Source organism: Amblyraja radiata, chromosome 10, assembly GCF_010909765.2.
Source record: "Amblyraja radiata isolate CabotCenter1 chromosome 10, sAmbRad1.1.pri, whole genome shotgun sequence".
Lineage (NCBI taxonomy): Eukaryota > Metazoa > Chordata > Chondrichthyes > Rajiformes > Rajidae > Amblyraja > Amblyraja radiata.
In genome coordinates, this window is record NC_045965.1 from 55,663,413 (window position 1) to 55,686,156 (window position 22,744).

General features: G+C 40.1%; 1 protein-coding gene across 7 annotated transcripts in view; it reads right to left on the reverse strand.

The window, feature by feature from the left end:
- LOC116977969 (TLC domain-containing protein 4-B) overlaps positions 1-22,744 on the reverse strand; it is a 57,476-nt gene that overhangs the window by 24,357 nt on the left and 10,375 nt on the right. For all 7 annotated transcript variants that reach the window (XM_033028903.1, XM_033028902.1, XM_033028908.1 and 4 more), the window contains 4 exons: positions 16,903-17,064; positions 13,712-13,801; positions 12,420-12,478; positions 8,334-8,428 (listed from right to left, as the gene is read on the reverse strand). In XM_033028903.1, the coding sequence (XP_032884794.1) occupies positions 8,334-8,428; positions 12,420-12,478; positions 13,712-13,801; positions 16,903-17,051 (393 nt within the window). In that variant the 5' untranslated portion in view covers positions 17,052-17,064. The remainder of the gene's footprint in view (positions 1-8,333; positions 8,429-12,419; positions 12,479-13,711; positions 13,802-16,902; positions 17,065-22,744) is intronic.

The following is a 22,744-nucleotide window of genomic DNA, read 5'->3' on the forward strand; positions in this document are numbered from 1 at the left end:
GGTAGGGCATCGTAGACAGCTTGGACAAGGAACCGGAGGCGCTGGAAGTCTGCCTGCATGATGTTTGACCACGTAATCCTGTGCTGCGGTATACTCTCCCACCTTGTCCACGCTCCCTGCTGCCCGAGCCCCACCGTCCTGCTCACACGCTCTTCCTCCACACCTGCTCGGACCTCTTCCTGGATTAGATGGTGTCTCTCCTTGCCCTGGGCCTTGCCAACCGGTGTCTTAGGGAAGTATCCCAAACCCGCTCTGCCAGTTGCCATGACTCCCACCAATGCCTTTTGCCTTAGGCGTGACTCTGCCACCTCCACTGCTTTCTCCGCCCTCCATTTCCTCCCTGTTCTCACCTCTATGGCAGCCGATGACACCTTCTGGTCCCTGGAGTCCCTGTATTGCAGAGCTTCTCATGTTCTTGCCACCATAAACTCTTCCGTGAGGCCACTGAATGAGAGCTACAAGATGTTACTGGTCCCATACAGTGACGTCAAGAAAAGGAAGTATCGGGTATCATGTGAAAGTCTCAGAGAAAGGTGCAAGTAAGAATTTTATTGTTCTGTTATCAGTACTTATGACAATTAAACACTCTTTGTCTTTTGTAGTTAGCAAAAGGAATGTAATTTTTAGAGTTCTGTACAAATGCAGGAAGCAGTACCAATGCATTACAATTAATTTTTTTAAATTGATGGAAGAGGTTTGAATAAAACTGAAATAAGACTCACCTTCTTGCAGAAAAACCCCCCATCCCGTTACATAGCAGACAGGGCACTTGACCATACCTTTTTATGAACAGTAGGGCAATTTACACTTAATAATTAATCTACCAACCTATATATCTTTGGGATCTAAAAGGAAGCCTGAATACCCAGAAGAAATGCATGCGACCACAGGGTGAATGTGCAAACTTCACACAAACAGCAGTGGAGCTGTGAATTGAACTTAGACTGCTGGTGGTAAGTAGCCGTTCTACCATCTGAGCTACTGTCTCCTTGTGGAATAATGAAAGAATAAACGTAACATAATATTTCATATGGCTCATGAAAGAAAATAAGTTGAAGGTACTAGTTTCTGATCTTAAATAAAAGATGAGCAACCTCTTAGTTTTAGTTTGTTTTAGTTTCGAGATGCAGCATAGAAACAGGCCCTTTGGCCCATCGGGTCCGCGCTGACCATTGATACCCGCACATTAACACTATCCCACACCCACTAGGGACAATTTTTACATTTACCAAGCCAATTAACCTACAATTTACGTTGGGGGTGCTGCAAGTCAGCTGCCCTGCCAGCAGCGTCTTCATTATTTTGACTTTTTTTGTTTTTTCTAGAATGCTCAAATGTTTGATTTAGTGTCTCTTGGTGTGTCTTATGTGAGGGGTGGTGGGAAGGGGAAAACCGTTCTTCAGTCACTTCATCAACGGAGAAGCGACTTCTTCCAGCTTGGATTGGAGCGGCTTTTCCCGGAGTCGGGCCCAGAGCTTCAGCAGCGGGCACAGAGTGGACTTTTCCATCGTGGAGCAGGCGAACCCTTGCTGGCGGTCGCCAGAAAGGAGTGGTCGAATCGCTGGCCTGGTGACTTTGGCATCATGGGGCTGTGGTCTGCGGAGCTTCTAGCCGCGGGCGTGGCGTGGACTTACCATCCGGAGCCTGGGATCCCTTGCCGGGGATCGGCGGAGAAGAGCTCCGGTAAGAAAGTGGTCGATTCGGGTGCTCCAAACCGCAGAGTGTGTTCGCCCGTCCCGACGTCGGAGTTTCGATCATCCCGACGAGAGGGCCTGTACATCTGGCCGTCCGCAGCAGCGACTATGGAGGGTTCATGGCCCCGACCACGGATGAACAAAGGAGGACTGACTGAACTTTGTTGGATTCCACCACAGTGAGGGATGCTGTGGTGGATGTTTATGTTGAATTCTCTTATGTATTGTGTGTTCTTTTTTCCCCAATTATATTGCTGTATGGCAAATTCATTTCACTGAACCTTAGTTGGTGCATGTGACGAATACATTTGTATAAACCTGTACATCTTTGGAGTGTGGGAGGAAACCGAAGATCTCGGAGAAAACCCATACAGATCATGGGGAGAACATACAAACTCCGTACAGACAGCACCCGTAGTCAGGATCGAACCTGGGTCTCCGCCATTGCATTCGCTGTAAGGCAGCAACTCTTCCACTGCCCCACCGTGACCGCCCTTCAGCGATGAGGAGGAATTTCTTCACTCAAGGGAGTTGTGGAGGCCAAATCATTCAATGTATTCAAGATTGAGATAGATTTTTGGTCTGCAGCGGAACCATGAGAAACAAGCAGGAAACAAGAAGGAAAGTGAGATGTCGGTAGTATGCCAAGGGGATACATGACCCGCTCCTCATCCCCATTTAGACACATAATACTGGAATAACTCAGTGGGTCAGGCAGCATCGCTGTAGAAAAGGAAGAAGCGACCTTTCAGATCGAGACCCTTCTTCAGACTGCAAATCAGGGGAGATGAAACTAGAGGTTCCCCACTTGCTGGGTTACATTCTTCTGTCAGATTTATGACATTTTAATAAAATGACAAAGAGCTTTGAGGTCTGCCATTTGCCATAAGCTCAATGTAACACTTAGTAGATAATTAGGCAAAGTCCAATGGTGGCAAATAGCTTGAAGTACATTAGCAAGTTAGCTCAATATTCTGTGTAGGAAGGAACTGCAGAAGCTGGTTTAAACTGAAGATAGACACAAAATGCTGGAGTAACTCAGCAGGACAAGCAGCATCTCAGGAGAGAAGGAATGGCTGACTGATGAATGGGAAACATCACCCATTCCTTCTCTCCAGAGATGCTGCCTGTCCTGCTGAGATATTCCAACATAATGTGTCTATCTTTGGCTCAATATACTGTCATGTTTGAATTCTGAAATTGTGAAAATAACTGCAAATCAAGTCACAAAACACATACTCCATTAGTGGTGGAGGTTGTTTACATAATGCGCAGGTGTAGACTGACAGCAGAGAAAAATAATTGATGAAGTTATCCTGCAGATGAAACTTTAGATGAGATAATAGTCTAGTTTTCTTTATCAGCATTCCTGTTATTGGCAGCCGTTTTGGCAAACTTATACCATGTTTAGCTTCTTTATTCAAACTACAGAAATGACCCAATTTCAGTAATATCAAAGTCAATAATTATGATTGCACTACTTTGCTTAATATGATATTATTCTGTTACTCATCATTAGTTTTTTCCTTTCAAACGGATTTCAGCAGAATTTAGATTCAATGTTTATTCTTCCTCAATCAATTCAAAGCAGTTGACAACCAAGGCTCCATCTGTGAAGAATTCATTGTGTTATACTTAGAACAAGGCATCACATTTCTTTGTTTTTGGATCAATCATTTTGTAACAGGAATTTGTCATGTGCTGGTTTCAACATTACAGCTTATCACTTCAATCGCAATAACCTACATTTTCTCCACATATCTCAGTCGTAATACTTACAAACAGGTGCCTTCCTAAAAAGTAATGCAATTCGTTTAGCCATTGTGGTGTTCTCCACAACCTGCTATATGCAAACTTTTGAGATAGGAGCATACATCTGTGAACAAGATAACCTGGTAGGATGCACCCCATGCAGCTAATTGCACAGCAGTTCCAGCAAATATTAGGATAAATTCTTCCATACTCAGGAGCTAGGCATGTAAAGGAACGACTCCAAGAAAAATTATAATTAAATAAGAAAGAAATCAATTTATGTAATTTGTACTTCCAGACATTTGCTTTTTGATTGCTGCCATTTCTTATATCCTAGTTAATATTAAATGAATACAATTTGTTTACACATGCATTTTGGCATTTGAGAGGAAAAGTAATCTTACCATTTACCGCTAGTTAATAAGTAGAAGTGTACTTACTGCGTTGCGAATGCAAGAACACAAAATAATAGCACTGCATACTAGTACCATTACATTCTGGTAAGTCCATACTACTACTAGACAATGTAATTGTTCAGTATACAGCAACAGCATTTAAATGCAGGCAATCGGTTATAGAAGCTCACTAGGTAAATTGATTTCCTCAACATTTTGTAATTTTGCATTTTCAGCTTGCGAAGGAAAGTAGGAATGAAGCAAGTTAGACAAGTTAGAGGAAAAAGTATAAAAGTTAAAACGATTATACATAGATCAGCTGGCAGAAAAGGACCACTGTCATGCATCCAGCACTGTGAAAGGAAAGACGCAACATTAAGTACAGACTATATATTTAAACACACAAATCGAGGAAAACAGAAGCCGTTGCCAGTAGATTAAATTAGTGACAGTACAGGTGAACACAAAACTCTTGTTTGACTTCAGTCCACAGTCACCACAGACTTGCACTTTTCTTGGAGAGCATGCCTCCAAGAAATTACAAGAAAGCATTTGCCAATCTCCATAGCATAGTAAAAACAAAAATATCAGTAATTCCTATTAGGTCACCTCGAAGGCAATGGATGGTGCCATTTTATTCAAAAAGAATATCGGGCAAATTAACTGTTCCTTTGGTATAATTCATTCATTATTTTGCTTTAAAAAAATCAATAAACAATATTGTAGAGATATTTTACCTAAATAGAACATGCTCAAAGCAAATAAATTAAAAAATTCTAAGTAGTGTGTAGTTTACTTTAAGTAACGTATTCAGTTCATCGAGGATTTTCAGTACTTAAAGTAGGGTTTTTACCCATTGCCGTTAAGAGCAAAAGTAAGAGTTGGATTGCAACCTTGTCGTGGTCGAGGAGCTTGTGTGTCTCAGTGACCCCTAGAGCTATGCAAGCAGGAGATTTGTCTCCTGTTAGGGTCTCCCATGCTGGACAGGTCGAAGGGTAGAGGCGAGACGAAGAGCGATCCACTAGTCCTCTAGGTTGGAGGTTGAGCACAGGGCTAACAACCTTGTCTCGTAAAAGAAACATGTTATGGAAACAGCAACTGAAGGAATCAACACTACTGAGTGGAGGACCTTCGTTGCTGCCCTACATGCCAGGAGGCATAATAGGTAGTAAATAAGTAAGTATTAAGAACAAGAACCCAGAGGTTTAATTCCAATTAGTTCTTATGATTGAAATAAATATTGCAAACAATTTTAAATGTGTTTTTTTTTTTAATTAAGTTTACTAACAATTAGTTCACAAATTATAGGAGTAGCATTAGGCCATTCTACTCTGCCATTCGATCATGGCTGATCTATCTTTTCCCCTCAACCCCATTCTCCTACCTTCTCCCCATAACCCCTGACACACATACTAATCAAGGACCTATCAATCTCCACCTTACAAATATCCATTGATGGCCTCCATGGCTTTCTGTGACAATTAATTCCACAGATTCACCACCATCTGACAATAGAAATTCCTCCTCATCTCCTTTCTAAAGATACGTTCTTTTATTCTAAGGCTATGGCCCAATTACAAATTGATAGAACATTTGTAAGAAAACCTTTGCACATGCAAGAAAAAAATTCTGCATCAGAATATTTGTCCAAGGAACATTATTAGCAATGTGAATGGAAATGTCTCTTTTAAATTTTTTTTTTTAAATTGGCTTCAATTATAAAATAATGTTGAAGGCACAAACTAAAGATTCACATAAGCAGGTCTAATTGCATTCCTGCCTGCAAACTGCACCTTGGTTGGCAACAAGAACTATGGAATTATTTTTCTCATTTTGGTTGCTGCAGAAATTCTTATAGCATCTGTGTGACTATATCCTGATTCACTGTTTTGTGTTCACAATTTTATAAAGTAGATGCCCACATACAGAAAGAATGGATCTGCAAATATCGATAGCAGAAGGCTTTAAAAAAGGCAGCAATGGTCAGTGCAACAGTAAAGTTAAAATCAGGACGTCAATTAATTGTTACATTTTTATTCATACTAAACTGTGGTACTGGGTTATTACTCGTTTGCTAGAGTAAGTTCAATTCAGAATAGTATTCTGGTTACACTCAAAATCACCTCATGCAGTAAAAACCAAATAAATCAGATTGAAAAAGTCGATCAATAAAATAGTTTTTCAATAAGCTTTTTTTTTTAAATACACATTTCTAAATATATGGCGTTCCATTAAAATGGAAAATATGATGATTACCATCTGCCCGCTGCTAATATTCTCATTTGAAGGTGTTCTCAAACTATTAGGACAAAAAGAAATCTTAAAAGCAAGATTCCCTTAGGCTCATTAGGCATCTCCATCATTGTGGGATTGAGCCAAATATTTCAAATACAACACAATGTTCACATTAATGACTCCAGATGAGAGAGAAGGGATAAGTAATTTCAAACTTGTTTCATGACACTGGAAATGTGCTCTTTGGAAATGTGCAGACTAATCACTACTGCTGGGTAATCCAAAACACAGTGAGGGCTCACAACAACATTTAGGCCAGTCCACTTGTGGAACCACGTGCAAACACAAGACACATTTCAAAGGAATGGCAGGAAAAACAAAATTAGGACAACATGGAGGTCTTAAATCGGTTAATACATTTTAATCAAGATGGCAATACAAGCAAAAGTATGAGAACACAGATGAAGCAAGAAAGCACATGCTTTGAAAACAGAAGTGCAAGAACATGCAAAGTTACAACAGTTAAAGACAGATGAAGAACATTCCAATCCAAGCAATCACACCATGCAAAAATACTAATGGTGAGAAAATTCATCTAACCCAGTGGCACTAAACTCTCAAACCTTTGGACCAAGAGTGAACAGCCAGAGGCCAGCCTGCAGCCAAAATGACTTCCCACAATTTGAATACGGCATGACATTTTAATAATACAGATCTGCCAATGCACAGCAATTCAAAACATTTCAGCACAACTATTTATAGTTTAAACAGCATGCCAAGTTTTAAAACCAAAGTATTTTTTAGGCAACATAAAAGCTTCTACATTAGGTAAGCGAGGCACAAATCTCTAATACCACACTATAGCTTTTAATGGATCAAACTTTACAGCTAAACATCTAAATTTTAAGCCATATTTCCCCTCAAAATGTCCTCCTGCTATCCTCCTGCTGTCTGGCTGCCATTACCATCAATCTCTATATACGTGACTAAATCAATCTTCCACCAGCCCTATTATTGATAATTTATAAAAATGAAGTCCTAAGTCTCAAGCTTCACAGAGTTTCAATTGCAACATTTAAATTCTAAATGTTGTATAGAATTAATTCAGTACTTTATTGAAAAAGAGCAAGGGATATCAAACTAATTTCATCTACCACCTACTGTTAAGTTTAGCTTTTTACAGCGTTAATCGAGAGCTAATTCTCGAAACGCGAGAATACATTCTTGCATTAGTGAACATTTTCCACTTTCCCCCAACAGAAGAATTATTAACTAATTTCTCCTGTTCTTAAAATAATAGGAGGCTCCATTAATATGACTATTATCACCAATGTCAGGACAATGAGCAGCTCATTTGTTTGTGAAATATTGATTGGAAAGTAAATATGGGCAAGAACATTAAGGTTAACTTCCCTGCTATCTGTCAAACTATGAGGTTACTTGGATTCCCTTGAATGGACACAATTTGGATTCTTGTCACAAAATCACGTGGAATTCAAATCCAGTCTTCTGCCTCAAGAGGTGCAAATGTCAAACAGATGTGCTCCTGAACTAACAGCAACTCTAACCAAATAGTCGTAGCAGGACCATGTCCGAATCCTTCCAACAATGTGGAACCCATCCTCAGTATACCTTTCCCTTAAAAGATTGGGCATATCAAACTAGATACCGCACCATTGATGAATAAAATAAAAAATAATGTTAATGTGAGCGATTGAAATTTTTATTTTTATTTAAACTAAAAAATTCTAATTATGACCCAATTTATTACACCACTGTTAATTCGGGAAGCTGAAAATAGAATTACATGAAGTAATAACTTTTCAATGTGACATATGGAGTATAATATGTCTTGTATGGCATCGTTCAGGAATGTTCACAAATTTACTTCACAGCTCAACTACAAGTGATTTACTTAACTGTGAAATGAAGGATGTGTGAATTACCTCATGTCTAAATGAGAGTTCTTGCTATACACAGATCACACTAACACAAGGGTAAAAAGTATGCTCACCTGCTAATTCTATTATGTCATTTTAGAAAGTGAATAAAGAATCAATGAATTGTCACACCAAATGTAATTCAATGGTGAACCGTAAAATTGATTAATTTGACACCTGTAATCATTTATTTCCTCAATATTAGCTTATAATTTGACCAGCTAACATAATCTACTTAGCAAAGCACAAGCCTGTCGTTGTTTCCTCTTGGTCCTTTCTTGCCTACAAATACTGCTATTGTCTAATACAGCACTCACCAGTACATAATAGTAGGCATACAGCGCTGTCAAATGGTGGATTATAAAATACATGTCCCCAATTGCTTGCCAATACCACAAAAGAAGGAGCAAATCTAGAAAAGCAAGGCAAAACATAAAATTAGAAATAGGTATGTGAGAGTTTATTCTACTGCCCACATTAAAATACAACAAATGTTACATAATCCATAAAAGCAGCTGTCATTTGAAAAGCAAACTTGCAAACTGGATCTGTTTTAGTTTAGAGATCAGCATGAAAACAGGCCCCGCGTTCCACCAAGTCCACGCCGATCATCGTGAAAAAAAGTTACAAAAAATTCAAAACAATTGCTATTTTTCCAAACACATCATTTTATTTTGTATGTTCCTAACCAAGTATTCAACACAAGTTAATTAACCCAATTAAGTTCTCCATTTGTTAACACAGCAGGTAGAACGTAAATTCATTGGTTGCCCATGTATCTGAGGTATATGATATTATGAACTACTTCAATTAGAGGATAAATCACAACGTTTAAGAAACATTTAGACAAGTACGTGGATAGGATAGGTTTAGAGGGGTATGGGCCGAACAAAGGCAGGTGGGACTAATATTGGGCCAAAGGGCCTGTTTGCTCGCTGGATGGCTCTATGACTCTAGATCTAAAGGCTGGTGTCAATTTGCAGACAACAATTTTGTTTTGAAAAGCAGTGTAATGTGATGAATTACAGGCATCTTTTATGCAACTTTGTGCCTTGCAATAAAGTTGGTTAATTAAATGGGTACACGGCAGCAATAAAGCCATCGCTTTGTAAATGCATTTCATTAAAAATACAATAATTTTAAACCTTTAAGAAAAACAGCAGATGCTGGTAAATCGAAGGTAGACACAAAATGCTTGAGTAACTCAGCGGGCGAGGCAGCATCTATGGAGAGAAGAAATTGGCAACATTTCTGGTCGAGACCCTTCTTCAGTCTGAAGAAGGGTCTCGACCCAAAACGTCACCAATTCCTTCTCTCCATAGATGCTGCCTCACCCGCTGAATTCCTCCAGCATTTTGCGTCTACCTATGATTTGAAATCTGATGGCTCAGTAATCCAGACTGTTCGGACCATGGACTGTAGGCCTGGTGGGTGGCCAGAGCAAGGGTTGGGGTCTGGATAACTACAGTTCAGGAACATGGGTAGATCTGCTGCCAAAGGTGGGGTCCTCATACTTTTCCCTCTCCCTTATAACTCATTGGGTTCACTGGAAAATTCAATGTACGTTTGGGTAGTAGCAGAAATAACACCCGTCACTAAGTACCAAAGATGGCAGATTAACCCGAGTTTCACTACAATTCCTTTATATTCCCTGTCCTTTAGATTCAGATACAATACATTGATTTCCTTTTAACATTAAATAAATATTTTCCACATATTTACTATTTTCAGTAAATGATCCTAATATTATTGTATTACTATATGACATTCTTTATTGATAAATGCATGCTGTGGAAGTGTAAGCACGTCGTCAATAGCACATTGGAACTTTTTTCCCCCCCACATTTTGAGTCAAATAATGGGTATCTCTATAACTGGTACGCCCAATGCTTAGAACTATATTCTGCATTCTGTATCTTTTCTTTAGCTCTACCTTTTGTACTTGCGTTTGACTTGATATCTATGTGAAGTATTATTTGAATCAAAAGCAAAGTTTTTCCACTGCATCTTGATACATGTGACAATAACAAACCTAATCTTAAACCTATATAAGCAGGTGGACACGGGAAAAACAGGCAAGTTAATATTTGACTTCAAAACTGAGTTTGACCCAAATGTTAATTGTATATCTTTCTACAAAATGTCTTGGTGCTGAGAGTTTCTCCAACATTTTCTGTTTTTATTGCCCATTTAAATCTTTATAATTGCAAACATATTTCTTAATGTAATCACGTCTCAAAATCCCACAAGAGTCAACATGTTGCATACAAAATACCTCTCTCTTCCCATTCAAAGTCTAACTAAATTTCTGAAAATGAAACTCAACAATGTTGAATCTCACAGGACCTTCACTGGAAGGAAAACAGAGGCGCTGGGATATATTAACTTCAGCCTTCTAATTTACACAAGTCATTCAAACGAGTCACAAAACAGTAATAAGTAAACCAGCATCAGCAGTTCATAGTTTCTACACTAAGTAACATGTTTAAATTTGAATCTACAAAATAACCAAAGCAAGAAACTTCTATTCTAAAATCAATTCTAAGAATGAGGCAAAATTATCTTGCAAAGTTGTTCAAAAAACCCTCTGTGAAAACCGATTTTTGAAAAACACCCAAATGAATATGGATGTTAAATGTCTATTCACAACAGAAACATTGGGGAAAACAATTATTTTAGTACAAGGAAGATGGACACTGGAAATACTCAACAGGTCCAATAAATCTGACAAAGAAGAGGCAGATTAATTTTTTGGTTGTGATTAAGTTCCGATTGATGGAAAAGAATAGGTTATCCACTTTGGTGGCAAAAACAGGAAAGTAGATTATTATCTGAATGGTGGCCGATTAGGAAAGGGGGAGATGCAACGAGACCTGGGTGTCATGGTACACCAGTCATTAAAAGTAGGCATGCAGGTGCAGCAGGCAGTGAAGAAGGCGAATGGTATGTTAGCATTCATAGCAAAAGGATTTGAGTATAGGAGCAGGGAGGTTCTACTGCAGTTGTACAGGGTCTTGGTGAGACCACACCTGGAGTATTGCGTAGAGTTTTGGTCTCCTAATCTGAGGAAAGATATTCTTGCCATAGAGGGAGTACAGAGAAGGTTCACCAGACTGATTCCTGGGATGTCAGCACTTTCATATGAAGAAAGACTGGATAGACTCGGTTTGTACTCGCTAGAATTTAGAAGATTGAGGGGGGATCTTATAGAAACTTACAAAATTCTTAAGGGGTTGGACAGGCTAGATGCAGGAAGATTGTTCCCGATGTTGGGGAAGTCCAGAACAAGGGGTCACAGTTTAAGGATAAGGGGGAAATCTTTTAGGACCGAGATGAGGAAAACTTTTTTCACACAGAGAGTGGTGAATCTCTGGAATTCTCTGCCGCAGAAGGTAGTTGAGGCCAGTTCATTGGCTATATTTAAGGGAGTTAGATGTGGCCCTTGTGGCTAAAGGGATCAGGGGGCATGGAGAGAAGGCAGGTACAGGATACGGAGTTGGATGATCAGCCATGATCATATTGAATGGCGGTGCAGGCTCGAAGGGCCGAATGGCCTACTCCTGCACCTATTTTCTATGTTTCTATGTTTCTAATAAGGAGTAAGCCATTTAGAACGGAGACGAGGAAAGACTTTTTCTCACAGAGAGTGCTGAGTCTGTGGAATTCTCAGCCTCAGAGGGCGGTGGAGGCAGGTTCTCTGGATGCTTTCAAGAGAGAGCTAGATAGGGCTCTTAAAAATAGCGGAGTCAGGGGATATGGGGAGAAGGCAGGAACGGGGTACTGATTGGGGGTGATCAGCCATGATCACATTGAATGGTGGTGCTGGCTCGAAGGGCCAATGGCCTACTCCTGCACCTATTGTCTAAAAGACACGGCATAAAAACAGGGTCTTCTGCCCACCGAGTATACACCAACCATCGATCACCCACTCATACTAGTTCTATGTTATCCCACATTCATATCCACTCCCTACACATTCAGGACAATTTAGAGGGCAATTAGTCACAAATTCACATGTCTTTGGGAGGTGGGAGGAAACTGGAGCACCTGATGGAAACCCAAACAGTCAGAGAACATGCAAACTCCACATAGACAGTACCCGAGGTCAAAATTGAAGTCTGATCTATGGTGTTTTCTCACCTTCAGTTACACAAGCACGGAAGGATCAGTACAAAAATAAAACAGCATTTTTGTATTCAGCTTAGATTAGCAAACCCTGACAATATTTCTCATCATGGACTCCATAAACCCTTTCGTCTCCAGTAGAACACTCCCTTAACGTGCACAGAAAGATGATGAAACTAGCATTTCCACATCACACCATTTCAAAGTACATTTCTAGCCCAAACTTGAAGCAACCATTGTTCCTAGTTTAGTTAACAAAAATTTAAAAGAACACTCACCCGAAAAGAGGTAGCCAGCGGCAAGACCAACATTTAATTTTACACGTGTAGGATTTCCCCTGTAAACATCAAGATATTTACATTTAAACATAAACAATAATCAGTGCTTGCAGCATGAAATCATTATTATAGAGTCCAGATAGTATGTCCAATAATCAAAGCAGACTCGCCAACCCAGGAAACACATCCTCGATGCTGCAGATATTCAAATACTGCATTCAATTGTGATAGCTTTGCAGATGCATAGCTTGCTGGAAACATCAAAACTCAGATAAGTAATTTTCACTAGAAACTGTTTTCCTATAAAGGGGACAATTACTGCAAAGAAAATATGGCGAAGGAAAAATTGAACAAGAAAATATAGTTAAGAGCTGCACAATGCAAACATAGTGGAACTTTTACACCAATCTCAAGTGGGGAAAATATCAGCAGAAATTATCCGGTGACATGAGGAAGAGTTTTTTTTTCTGTAGCCAGCAGATAATTAGGGTCTGGAATGCACTGCCACTGGGGTAGAGCAAGTACAGATTCAATACGGCGTTTAAAAAAAGATCTGTACGGGTTAGGAGAGAGGATAGAGAACTAGATGGAGTGTGGCTACAAAGACATCACAGACTCAAATCAGCCAAATAACGTAATATTATGTTGCAGCCTGCAATTTATCAGACTGTTTAAATTCCTGGCAAATTTATGATAGGATCTATATTAAAATGGAAATCGCAAAATATTTAACCCATGCACAATTCCGAAATGATAAAAAGTGACATTTAAAACAGAAAATTATCTTCACATCCTTCAACATGCAAACAAATTTGACCAATATGCCAAAGCTACATAATTTTTAATTAGTCTATTCTTGTATGTCTGTAATACATTGCCCCTTTTCCTATCATATACGGGCACTAGTCATTGCTTCCAACTATGTCTGCTAGTGTCAAAGTTAAATTAGACATTTATTTTCTCATTTGGGAGAATGCGAACAAGAAACCCTCTAAATCACTTAAGACAATTCACCATTAAACAGGTATACAAGAGATATCATTCTAAGCAGGGATTTGCATAGATGGAGAAAACAAAACTTCATCTTCTTTATATTCTAGTCTATGATTATAAAACCCAACATTTTTTTTTATGTAAGAGAACTGATGGCATCATGATGTTTATGCAGTAATTAGGTATGTTTCTTAAAATAATCATAATATAGATTATATTTTCAACTCAAGTTTCTGGTCGGTGAAATTAACACACTCAAGCAGAGAAGCCAAACTTAATTACTTAAGTAGATTTCTTACCAGAGAGGATCCGCATTAACAGCATCATCATACCACAGCAAATACAGACACACTACCCCAACTAGCAACGCATGGAATGTGGACACTACCCTACGAAATTAAATCAAACAGAAAATTCAGATGAAGTATCATTGATTGCACATCGATAAACATTTTCATTTATGGAGAATTTTATACTTTTGGCAGCCAAATTGCACCGGCCCGTATCCTATACCTCCCCTCCATTTCAATCCTAACCTCAGAAAATGTTTCGGACTATCCCAAATCGAAAATCCCATTTATCCAAACTATATAGTCTAACTGCTCTCTCTCTCTCTAATATTGACTTATCGACTAGAATGGCTTTCTAGTAATATATTATATAATTCTGTATAATTATTATATAATTATTGGGGTTTATTATTATATAATTCATTATTATATTGTATAATTTATTATAATACAAATTTGATTAATCTGCTTGGCCCAATGTTCATATAGAAAGTTAATCGCTGTTTACAAAATTTTCCTGATATAAATGCACAAATTCTCAGATTTACTGAATTCACTATCACAATTTGCCACGGGTGGATATCTTAAGTTCATGTCTGTTAAATCACCAGTTCAATTGCAAACACTGTACACTAATCACCAAGTTTTTTTTTCTAAACTAATTGCCATTTTTGGGATATTTTTTTTTTTTTTTTTTTTAAAGTCAGTGCAAAGAACTCTAGTTTAGTTGGCAAAAATCTCTGCTTCCTCTCTTCAGCCATCGTTGCACTCAGCAGAACTCACAGCTCGATTTTTAACTCTATTCGCCATTAAAAAGAGCCCAAATAGTTTCAATTCTGCTGACAAAACAGATTGGAACTGCTCTAACTCTGCAAATGTTACACGACTATCCGAACAGGTTGGACTTTATTTACTCATTTACCCCAATGAATAGAATGGATTCTGCAGGAGGAATTAAATATTAATCAATATCAATCAATATCAGTTTTATTCGTCACTTGCAAAGTGCAAGTGAAATGAATTTGCCAGCAGCGGTACAATGAAAAAAGAACACACAAAAACACAATAAAAATTTAACACAAACATCCACCACAGCATTCATCACTGTGGTGGAAGGCACAAAATCTGGCCAGTCCTCCTCCATTTTCCCCCGTGGTCGGGACCTCAACCCTCCGCAGTTGCCGCTGCGGGCGTCCAGATGTGTAGACAAGGTAAAGTCCAGATAAAGTCCAGGTAAGTCCTGAATCAGTGCCTCCCCACTGGAGACTGCGGCTTCAAGATGGTGTAGGCCGCAGGCCGGCGGTCGAAGATCTAAAGACCCTGCCGCGCTGCAGCTGGAAGCACCGCAGACCGCAGGGCCGACGGCGAATGTAGAACTATCGATGAAAAATGTGGCAATTTCAGGCAGAATTAAATATTAATTACAAGATCAATACTTTGAACTACAGAGCACGCCACCCACCCGAAAGGATAGGATATAAAACAAATGGCAGCTTGTTGAATACAAAAAATACAGCAGATCAAAAAGTCATACTGTTTCTCATTCTTATCTCACATCACCCAGTGAATCTTTCCGACTAAGAAATAAACATGAACTTTAGTATTTGGTTATCAGCATTGGTTATCAGCATTGCAGAACCTTTATTTATAAAACTAAAAATCCAATTAAAAAAGTGCCTGTTCCCAGTATAACATTTTCTTTCAGCAACATACAGCAGAGATATTTGCCAACTAAACTAGAGTTCTTTGCACTGGCTGTTTTAAAAGAATTTCCTAAAAAAAGGCATTGCTTAAATAACTCGATGATTAGTGTAGTGTTTTTGAAATTAAACTGGTGATTTAACAGACGTGAACTTAAGATATCCACACTTGGCAAATTGTGACACTGAATTCAGTAAATCTGATAATTTGTGCATTTGTACCAGGAAAATGTTGTAAAAAGCAATTAGCTTTCAACTCCCATACTTCAGAATGATAGGTACCCATCCCTGAAGGAATGTAATAGACTTTGAGGGTGGGAATCTATCCGTCACATGTTGGTCAGCTCAATGCTCCATTACAGCCCACATGCTTGATTCCACACGTCTCATTATGTAAAAGAGAAAGCAGCTGTCAGTTGTTCATAAGATTACCTTGCCTTGGAACAAAAAATAACTGCTGTCGCATTAGCACGACTGATTGCCCACAAATAAAAATGTTCAAAGGGAAGTATGAAGAAACAAGGAACTGAAGAAGGGTTTCGGCCCGAAACGTCGCCTATTTCCTTCGCTCCATAGATGCTGCTGCACCCGCTGAGTTTCCCCAGTAATTTTGTGTACCTAAGGAACTGCAGATGCTGGTTTACAAAAAGGGACACAAAATGCTGGAATAACTCAGCAAGTCAGGCAGATAGACTCAAAATGCTGGAGTAACTCAGTGGGACAGGCAGCATCTCTGGATAGAAGAAATGGGTGACATTTTGGATCAAGACCCTTCTTCAGAATGAGTCAGGGGAGAGGGAAACGAGAGATAAGGAAGGGCAAGGTGTGAAATCAAGAGAACAAAGGGGGCGAGGGTCAAGGGAAATGTAAAATAGATCATTGTTAGCTAGGGGAAAGTGAGAACGAGGCATACAAAGTCCATTTTAAATAGGAGGAAAGTCAAACCAGTCGGAGAACAGGATGGGGGGGGGGTGGGGGGGTGGAGGCACTTTTGGAGAACATGGATAGGTGACATTTTGGGTCCCGACCCATGTCCAGAGAGAGATGCTGCCTGACTCGCTGAGTTACTCCAGCACTGTGTCCTTTGTGTCCTGACTTATTTCGATATTTTTAACCAGATTATAAAATAATTTTGTTAAAATTATAGTCAGTTCATCTTTAAAATTATAGAGTCAGTAAATCTTTATTTTGGGAGCATATGAAATTCAAATGTTTTGCAACTCCACCTTAAATTACAAATATTAGATCAAATTTGGTTTTCTTTAGTTAAGTTTTCTTCAGTTAATATATCAACAGGGAATTCATTTTGAAGGTTGAACTGATATGCCCCAAGAGAAATTTCAGAAGACAGAAGCTTTCATCTTTGTTATGGGAGTGAACTGAAAGAATGTCAAGCCTACAATTATAAAACAAAACAAAATATTTCAAACATGCCTTTGTTTGAATTTGTCTTTTCAATCACATGATATTTCCTGTAAATAAAATCTGAGGACTACATACCTGGAATTCCATTCAATCTTTTGAAAATCGGTCAACGTTCGATAACCGTTGCAGAAATAAATGGATATCTTTGCACTTAAATAATGGAACAGAATTTGAAATATCGTGAAACTAGTGACTGAAACGACCAGCCAGTCAAGTGAAGCCATCACAGCTGGACCACTGCAAGAAAATAAAAAGGGATAAAATATTCCAAGTAAACTTAATACAGTTAACAAATTAATCAAACAGCCCAATACTACATTTGTTTATGTTCATATTTTAGATCTATCTAAGCACGGGTTATGATACCACAGTAGTTAAGCTTCAAGACTGATGTCTACAGGCTAGTTATGTGGATAAAAGTTTAAAATCCACCTGGAGAATATAAATGAAATTAATGAATAACTCTGGTGTTTATGATAAAAGTTTAGCATCTGAAATGGCAATCAGTGGCTATTAACTGACAGTGTTATCAGCTGGGAAAATTACTTATTACGGGGCCGGGGAAATTTCCATTCTCGCTGGTACATGTATCCAGGCCGATCAACGTGGTTAGACACAAAATACTCAGAGTCTGACAGCATCTCTGGAGAAAAGGAATAGGTGACGTTACTCCAGCTTTTTGTGTCTGCCTTTGGTTTAAACCAGCATCTGCAGTGCCTTCCTATATATTTTATCAATGTGGTTGAGTTAATGCCTCGATGGAATGAATTAGGATGTTCTTGGGATGTTCAAGAACCGATGATAATGTTGGCCTTGTAATGTACTTATCCAATGAACAAATAATTTAAAAAATGTATACTCAGTAAGCAAGTGTGTGCTCACGCAGTTATGTACAAGTGTTCATTCCAAAAGTGTTAACCTGGTCTCAGGCCAATTCTCTGGATGCTTTCAAGAGAGAGTTAGATAGAGCTCTTAAAGATAGCGGAGTCAGGGGATATTGTGAGAAGGCAGGAACGGGGTACTGAATGTGGATGATCAGCCATGATCACAATGAATGGCGGTGCTGGCTCAAAGGGCCGAATGGCCTACTCCTGCACCTATTGTCTATTGGTCTCTCCATTTGATTGGACCAAAATGTAGCTATCCCGCTCCACCTGTCTATTTCCTCACCAGGTGCTGCCAAACCCAGTGGGTTCCTCCGTCACTTTGCATTTTGCTGACACAGATAAGGTATGAGGCCCAGCAGGAAACAAGGTTGATAAACTTGCCAGATTAGGTATGAACCTACTTGAACAATGATTGGGTTGCTCCCCTGGACATTGCTGCCAACGACCTAGGAAAATAATATCTTGTAGCTCCAAAGTTTCCCTGGCAATGTTGGAAGAGTAACAACATTTACCATATGAACACACACTGTTCTACAAGAAGAGTAGAAATATCCCCTCTATTCATTCCAGAGAGAGAATAAACAGTACAGATTAAACGACAAAGCGTTGGCAACTGTTTGGGAAGATTTCATTCCGAGACAATGGGTCAACCATTCCTTCTATCCAGAGATACTGCCTGAGTTACTCCAGCATTTTGTGTCTATCTTCGGGTCGGAAACATGACATGTCTGACTGACCTCTGACCAATAACACGCTGGCCACACTCTCATTTCACTCCTGGCATCAGGAGCCCCAAAACTGTAGCGTCCGGGTTCGGGAGCAGCTTCATTCCAACAACCATCAGGCTATTAAAGACAACAGCCTCCAAATAGGCTCTGAACTATATAGATGGGGGCATTATTTTTGACTTTGCACTACTATTGTCTATTTATTCGTCCATTTTATTTTACAATACAAAAGAACTTGATCTGCCAACAGTCATAAAAACACACAATACATGAAATTAAAGTGATGAGTGGAAAGGATTGGGGATGTGCAAAGATTGGGGGGGGGGGTCAGTCTGTACACACTTAATTTTTTTAATTTTTTTTAAAATCGGTTTTACAGTGGAAGATGTTTACATATCTGTTGCGTTGCTGCAAGTAAGAATTGAATTGCTCCATTGCAGGACATACGAGAATAAAACATTCTTGTCAACATTGGTACATTTCCATAACTGCATTTGCCCTGACACCATCTTCTGCTCTGGTTTTGAGGAGAAAGTAATTTACCTCCACACATGCACAAGAGTACTCCTCAACAGAATAAGCATCAAGTAAGAAGGTCCAACATCCCCACCTATTCACTAACCTGGCTGCTTCAATCTGCAGCCTGAACTTGCAGTCTCCCACTTTCTGGCATCTACTGGTTTGCACTCTTGGAGATTTTACTTAATTCCCAGAGATTTCTAAATAATGTTGACAACCCGAGGTGCAGATTTTGCATGGACTTTAATGATGACGTTAATTAAGCTCGCTGTTGTCAGGAAGTTAACAAGAGGCAGTCAATATGTTCAGTTAAAGGCAGAAAGCCTGCAGAATTATCACACGCCTCAAACTCAATGTACCACACAAGGACATCAAAACTTTGTATTCAATCTAAATACCAGTATAAATTAGCAGTATATGTCCACTGTAAAAATTCTCACACATCTACAAGTCCTTCCAGGGGCTTGTCTCTCCATCTCTCCCAGGCTGCATAATCTTCTTCAGCCCCATGTCTATAAACAATTCATCACATCTGCACATAATTGACTGTTGTGGTATCACATAACAATAAATAATAATGTGGTCTTGATTTCATGATAGAAACATTTGAAAAATAAATTGTAACATATGGATTCAAATTGGAACAAATTAATACAAGGATATTAAAGAAACATATTTGAATACTATTAAAACCCAATTTCACTAATTGTGCAAATCAGGGCTTATCAAAAATGTATTGCAATTTTTTAACTTGCCTACACCAAAAACATCAATTTTGAAAGGTTCCAGAGTCTTGGCTTTGTAAGTTATTGGGGCAAATCCTCCAAAATTATGGAAGAACTCAGGGATAAGGACCTGGACATTTTTAAAACGGACATGCTGGCTGCAAAAAATCCCCAAGGGATCACAAGTTCAAAGCCTGTCTGGGCCTGGGCATCCACATGACTATGCGAATGGTGAGAAAAGGAAAGGCCGGGGCGGAGATAACGAGATTATCTTGGAAAGACAAAGGAAGGAACCGAGCCCAGCAGACAGGGGTAAATAGACCAGCAGCAAGACAATCACCATCCATCAGGACAATGGGAGCTCATCCAGGTGATGGGATAACAATTAGGCTGATGCATCGTGACATCAGCAAACCCATTATCATCGGAAGCCTATTATTCATGCCAGATCAAAACTGGGAATCATCGAAAGACCCTTTTGTCCAGAGGACCACCTGGGGGTTTTCAAGGGAGAAACTCTCGTGTATAAAAAGGAGCAGGCAAGCAAGGGTTCTCTCTCTTTTCTGCTCTGTTGGACGGCTCCTGACCCTGCATCTAGCTGTAAGTACCCCAGACGACCTGGTGAAGTTCCAGAAATAGGATAGAGGTTGAGAGAAGAAGGGGAAAGGGGGTGTATTTGTACTTTAAATTGTGTAAAGTACGTTTTTACGACATGCCCGATAATTTTCTTTCCATAGTCTTAGTTTAAAGCATAAGTTTAGTCACGTATTATGTAGTGTTGGTGAGATTCAATTTGTCATTTGTTTAATAAAGCCTGTAAATTTTAGACTTGCTTTGAGTCTGTCTTGGTTTCTGTTTTCTCTCATCAGCACACTCTGGTCAAGTCAACCTTTTTATCATATCCCACCATAATTCCGAGGTCTAGAACACAGGGGAATCTCCCTTTTTTTGTATTCTCTCTTGGGAACCGCTTGAGTGGAGTAGTGGCCGTTTGACCCACCGACAAGGGAGAGAATCACTCGGGCAGTTGGGCCCGAAGTGGAGCAAAGGGAACCAAACCCCTACAGCTTGCCTCAAATTAAGTTTAAATATCACAATTGTACCCACCTCTAACACTCCCTCTAATAACTGGATAGACTTGGTTTATACTCTCTAGAATTTAGGAGATTGAGAGGGGATCTTATAGAAACTTACAAAATTCTTAAGGGGTTGGACAGGCTAGATGCAGGAAGATTGCTCCCGATGTTGGGGAAGTCCAGGACAAGGGGTCACAGCTTAAGGATAAGGGGGAAATCCTTTAAAACCGAGATGAGAAGAACTTTTTTCACACAGAGAGTGGTGAATCTCTGGAACTCCCTGCCACAGAGGGTAGTCGAGGCCAGTTCATTGGCTATATTTAAGAGGGAGTTAGATGTGGCCCTTGTGGCTAAGGGGATCAGAGGGTATGGAGAGAAGGCAGGTACGGGATACTGAGTTGGATGATCAGCCATGATCATATTGAATGGCGGTGCAGGCTCGAAGGGCCGAATGGCCTACTCCTGCACCTAATTTCTATGTTTCTATGTTTCTATGATATATACACCAACCATTGTGCAAAAAAAGTTGCCCCTCAGATCCCTTTTAAATCTTTTCCCCCCTCATCTTAAATCTATACCCTCTAGTTTTAGACTCCCCTACCTAGGGAAAAGACTGGCTATTCACCTTATCCATGCCCCTCATGATAAAATCATGCCTCAGCCTCCTACGCTTCAAGAAATAAAATCCTAGTCTATCCAGACCCTCCTTATAATTCCATCCTTGCGGACCCGATTACATCTTCATTGATCTTCTTTGCACCCGTTCCAGTTTAACGACGCAAGAACTCTTGTCCACAGAGGAAGATGACAACAGAGTTTATAAATATTTTAAGACAGAAGATAACTAGATATTTGATAAGTAGAAACAAGGAATTGCAGGTGCAGGTTAATACAAAAAGCACACAAAATGCTGGAGTAACCGAAACGTCGCCTATCCATGTTCTCCAGCGATGTTACCCGACCTGCCGCGTTACTCCAGCACTTAGTGTGCTTTTTAGATATTTGATAAGCAAGGATATGGAAGTTTAAGAAGGAACTTCCGGTTGTTGTACTTCCGGTGGCGCTGGTGTAAAAGTGTGTTTTTTTGTGTTTTTATGTGGGGGAAGAGGGTACGGTGCGGGGGATACCGTCCTTCAGCCGCTTCCTGGTGAAGACGAGACTATTATTCGAGTCGCGTCCTCGCCCCCCCCCCCCCCCCCCCCCCCCAGCGGCCTACCTACTGGATTGGCGCGGCCTTTCCTGCCGGGATCAACCAGAGCTCCAGCAGCGGCGGGACAGCGCTGTAACATCGCGGGGCTGGCGATGCCTTACTGGGGGTCGCCGTCTGGAGCCCGGAGTGCTGGACCTGCTGCACCGACATCCTGGAGCTGTGGTTCGCGGGCTCCCAACGCGGGCGGCGTTGATCAACAACGCGGGGTTCTAGCGACTCCGCCCAGCTCGGCCTGCGGACTCGGGAGCTGCGGACTCCGGATGCGGGAGGCGGCTGATCAGGAGGTCCGGGCCGCTGAGGAGGAGGATGTTCACCGTCGGGGTTCGGCGTCGGCGTTCCACCAGCCCGGCGTGAGGGCCTGAACATCGGGCCACCCGGGGCGGCGACTGCGGGTGCTAGGAAGGCCTCGACCACGAGTGAACATCTGGGAAGAACGGAGGGGAGGCTGGCTGGACTATGGTGCCTTCCTCACCTTGGTGCCACTGTGTTATGTTGGGTCGTGGACTTTCTGTGTTTGTGCTTTTTTTTAAATTCTATTTTATTTTTAATATGTTTTATTATTTATTATTATTTATTTATTTTTATTTTTATGATACTGCCTGTAAGGGAAATTCATTTTGTTGTCTCTAACTGAGACAATGACAATAAATTTGAATACAAGAATACAATACAAAACTGCAGATGCTGGAAAATTGAAGGTAGACAAAATTGCTGGAGAAACTCAGCAGGTGCGGCAGCATCTATGGAGCGAAGGAAATCTCCTTCGCTCCAT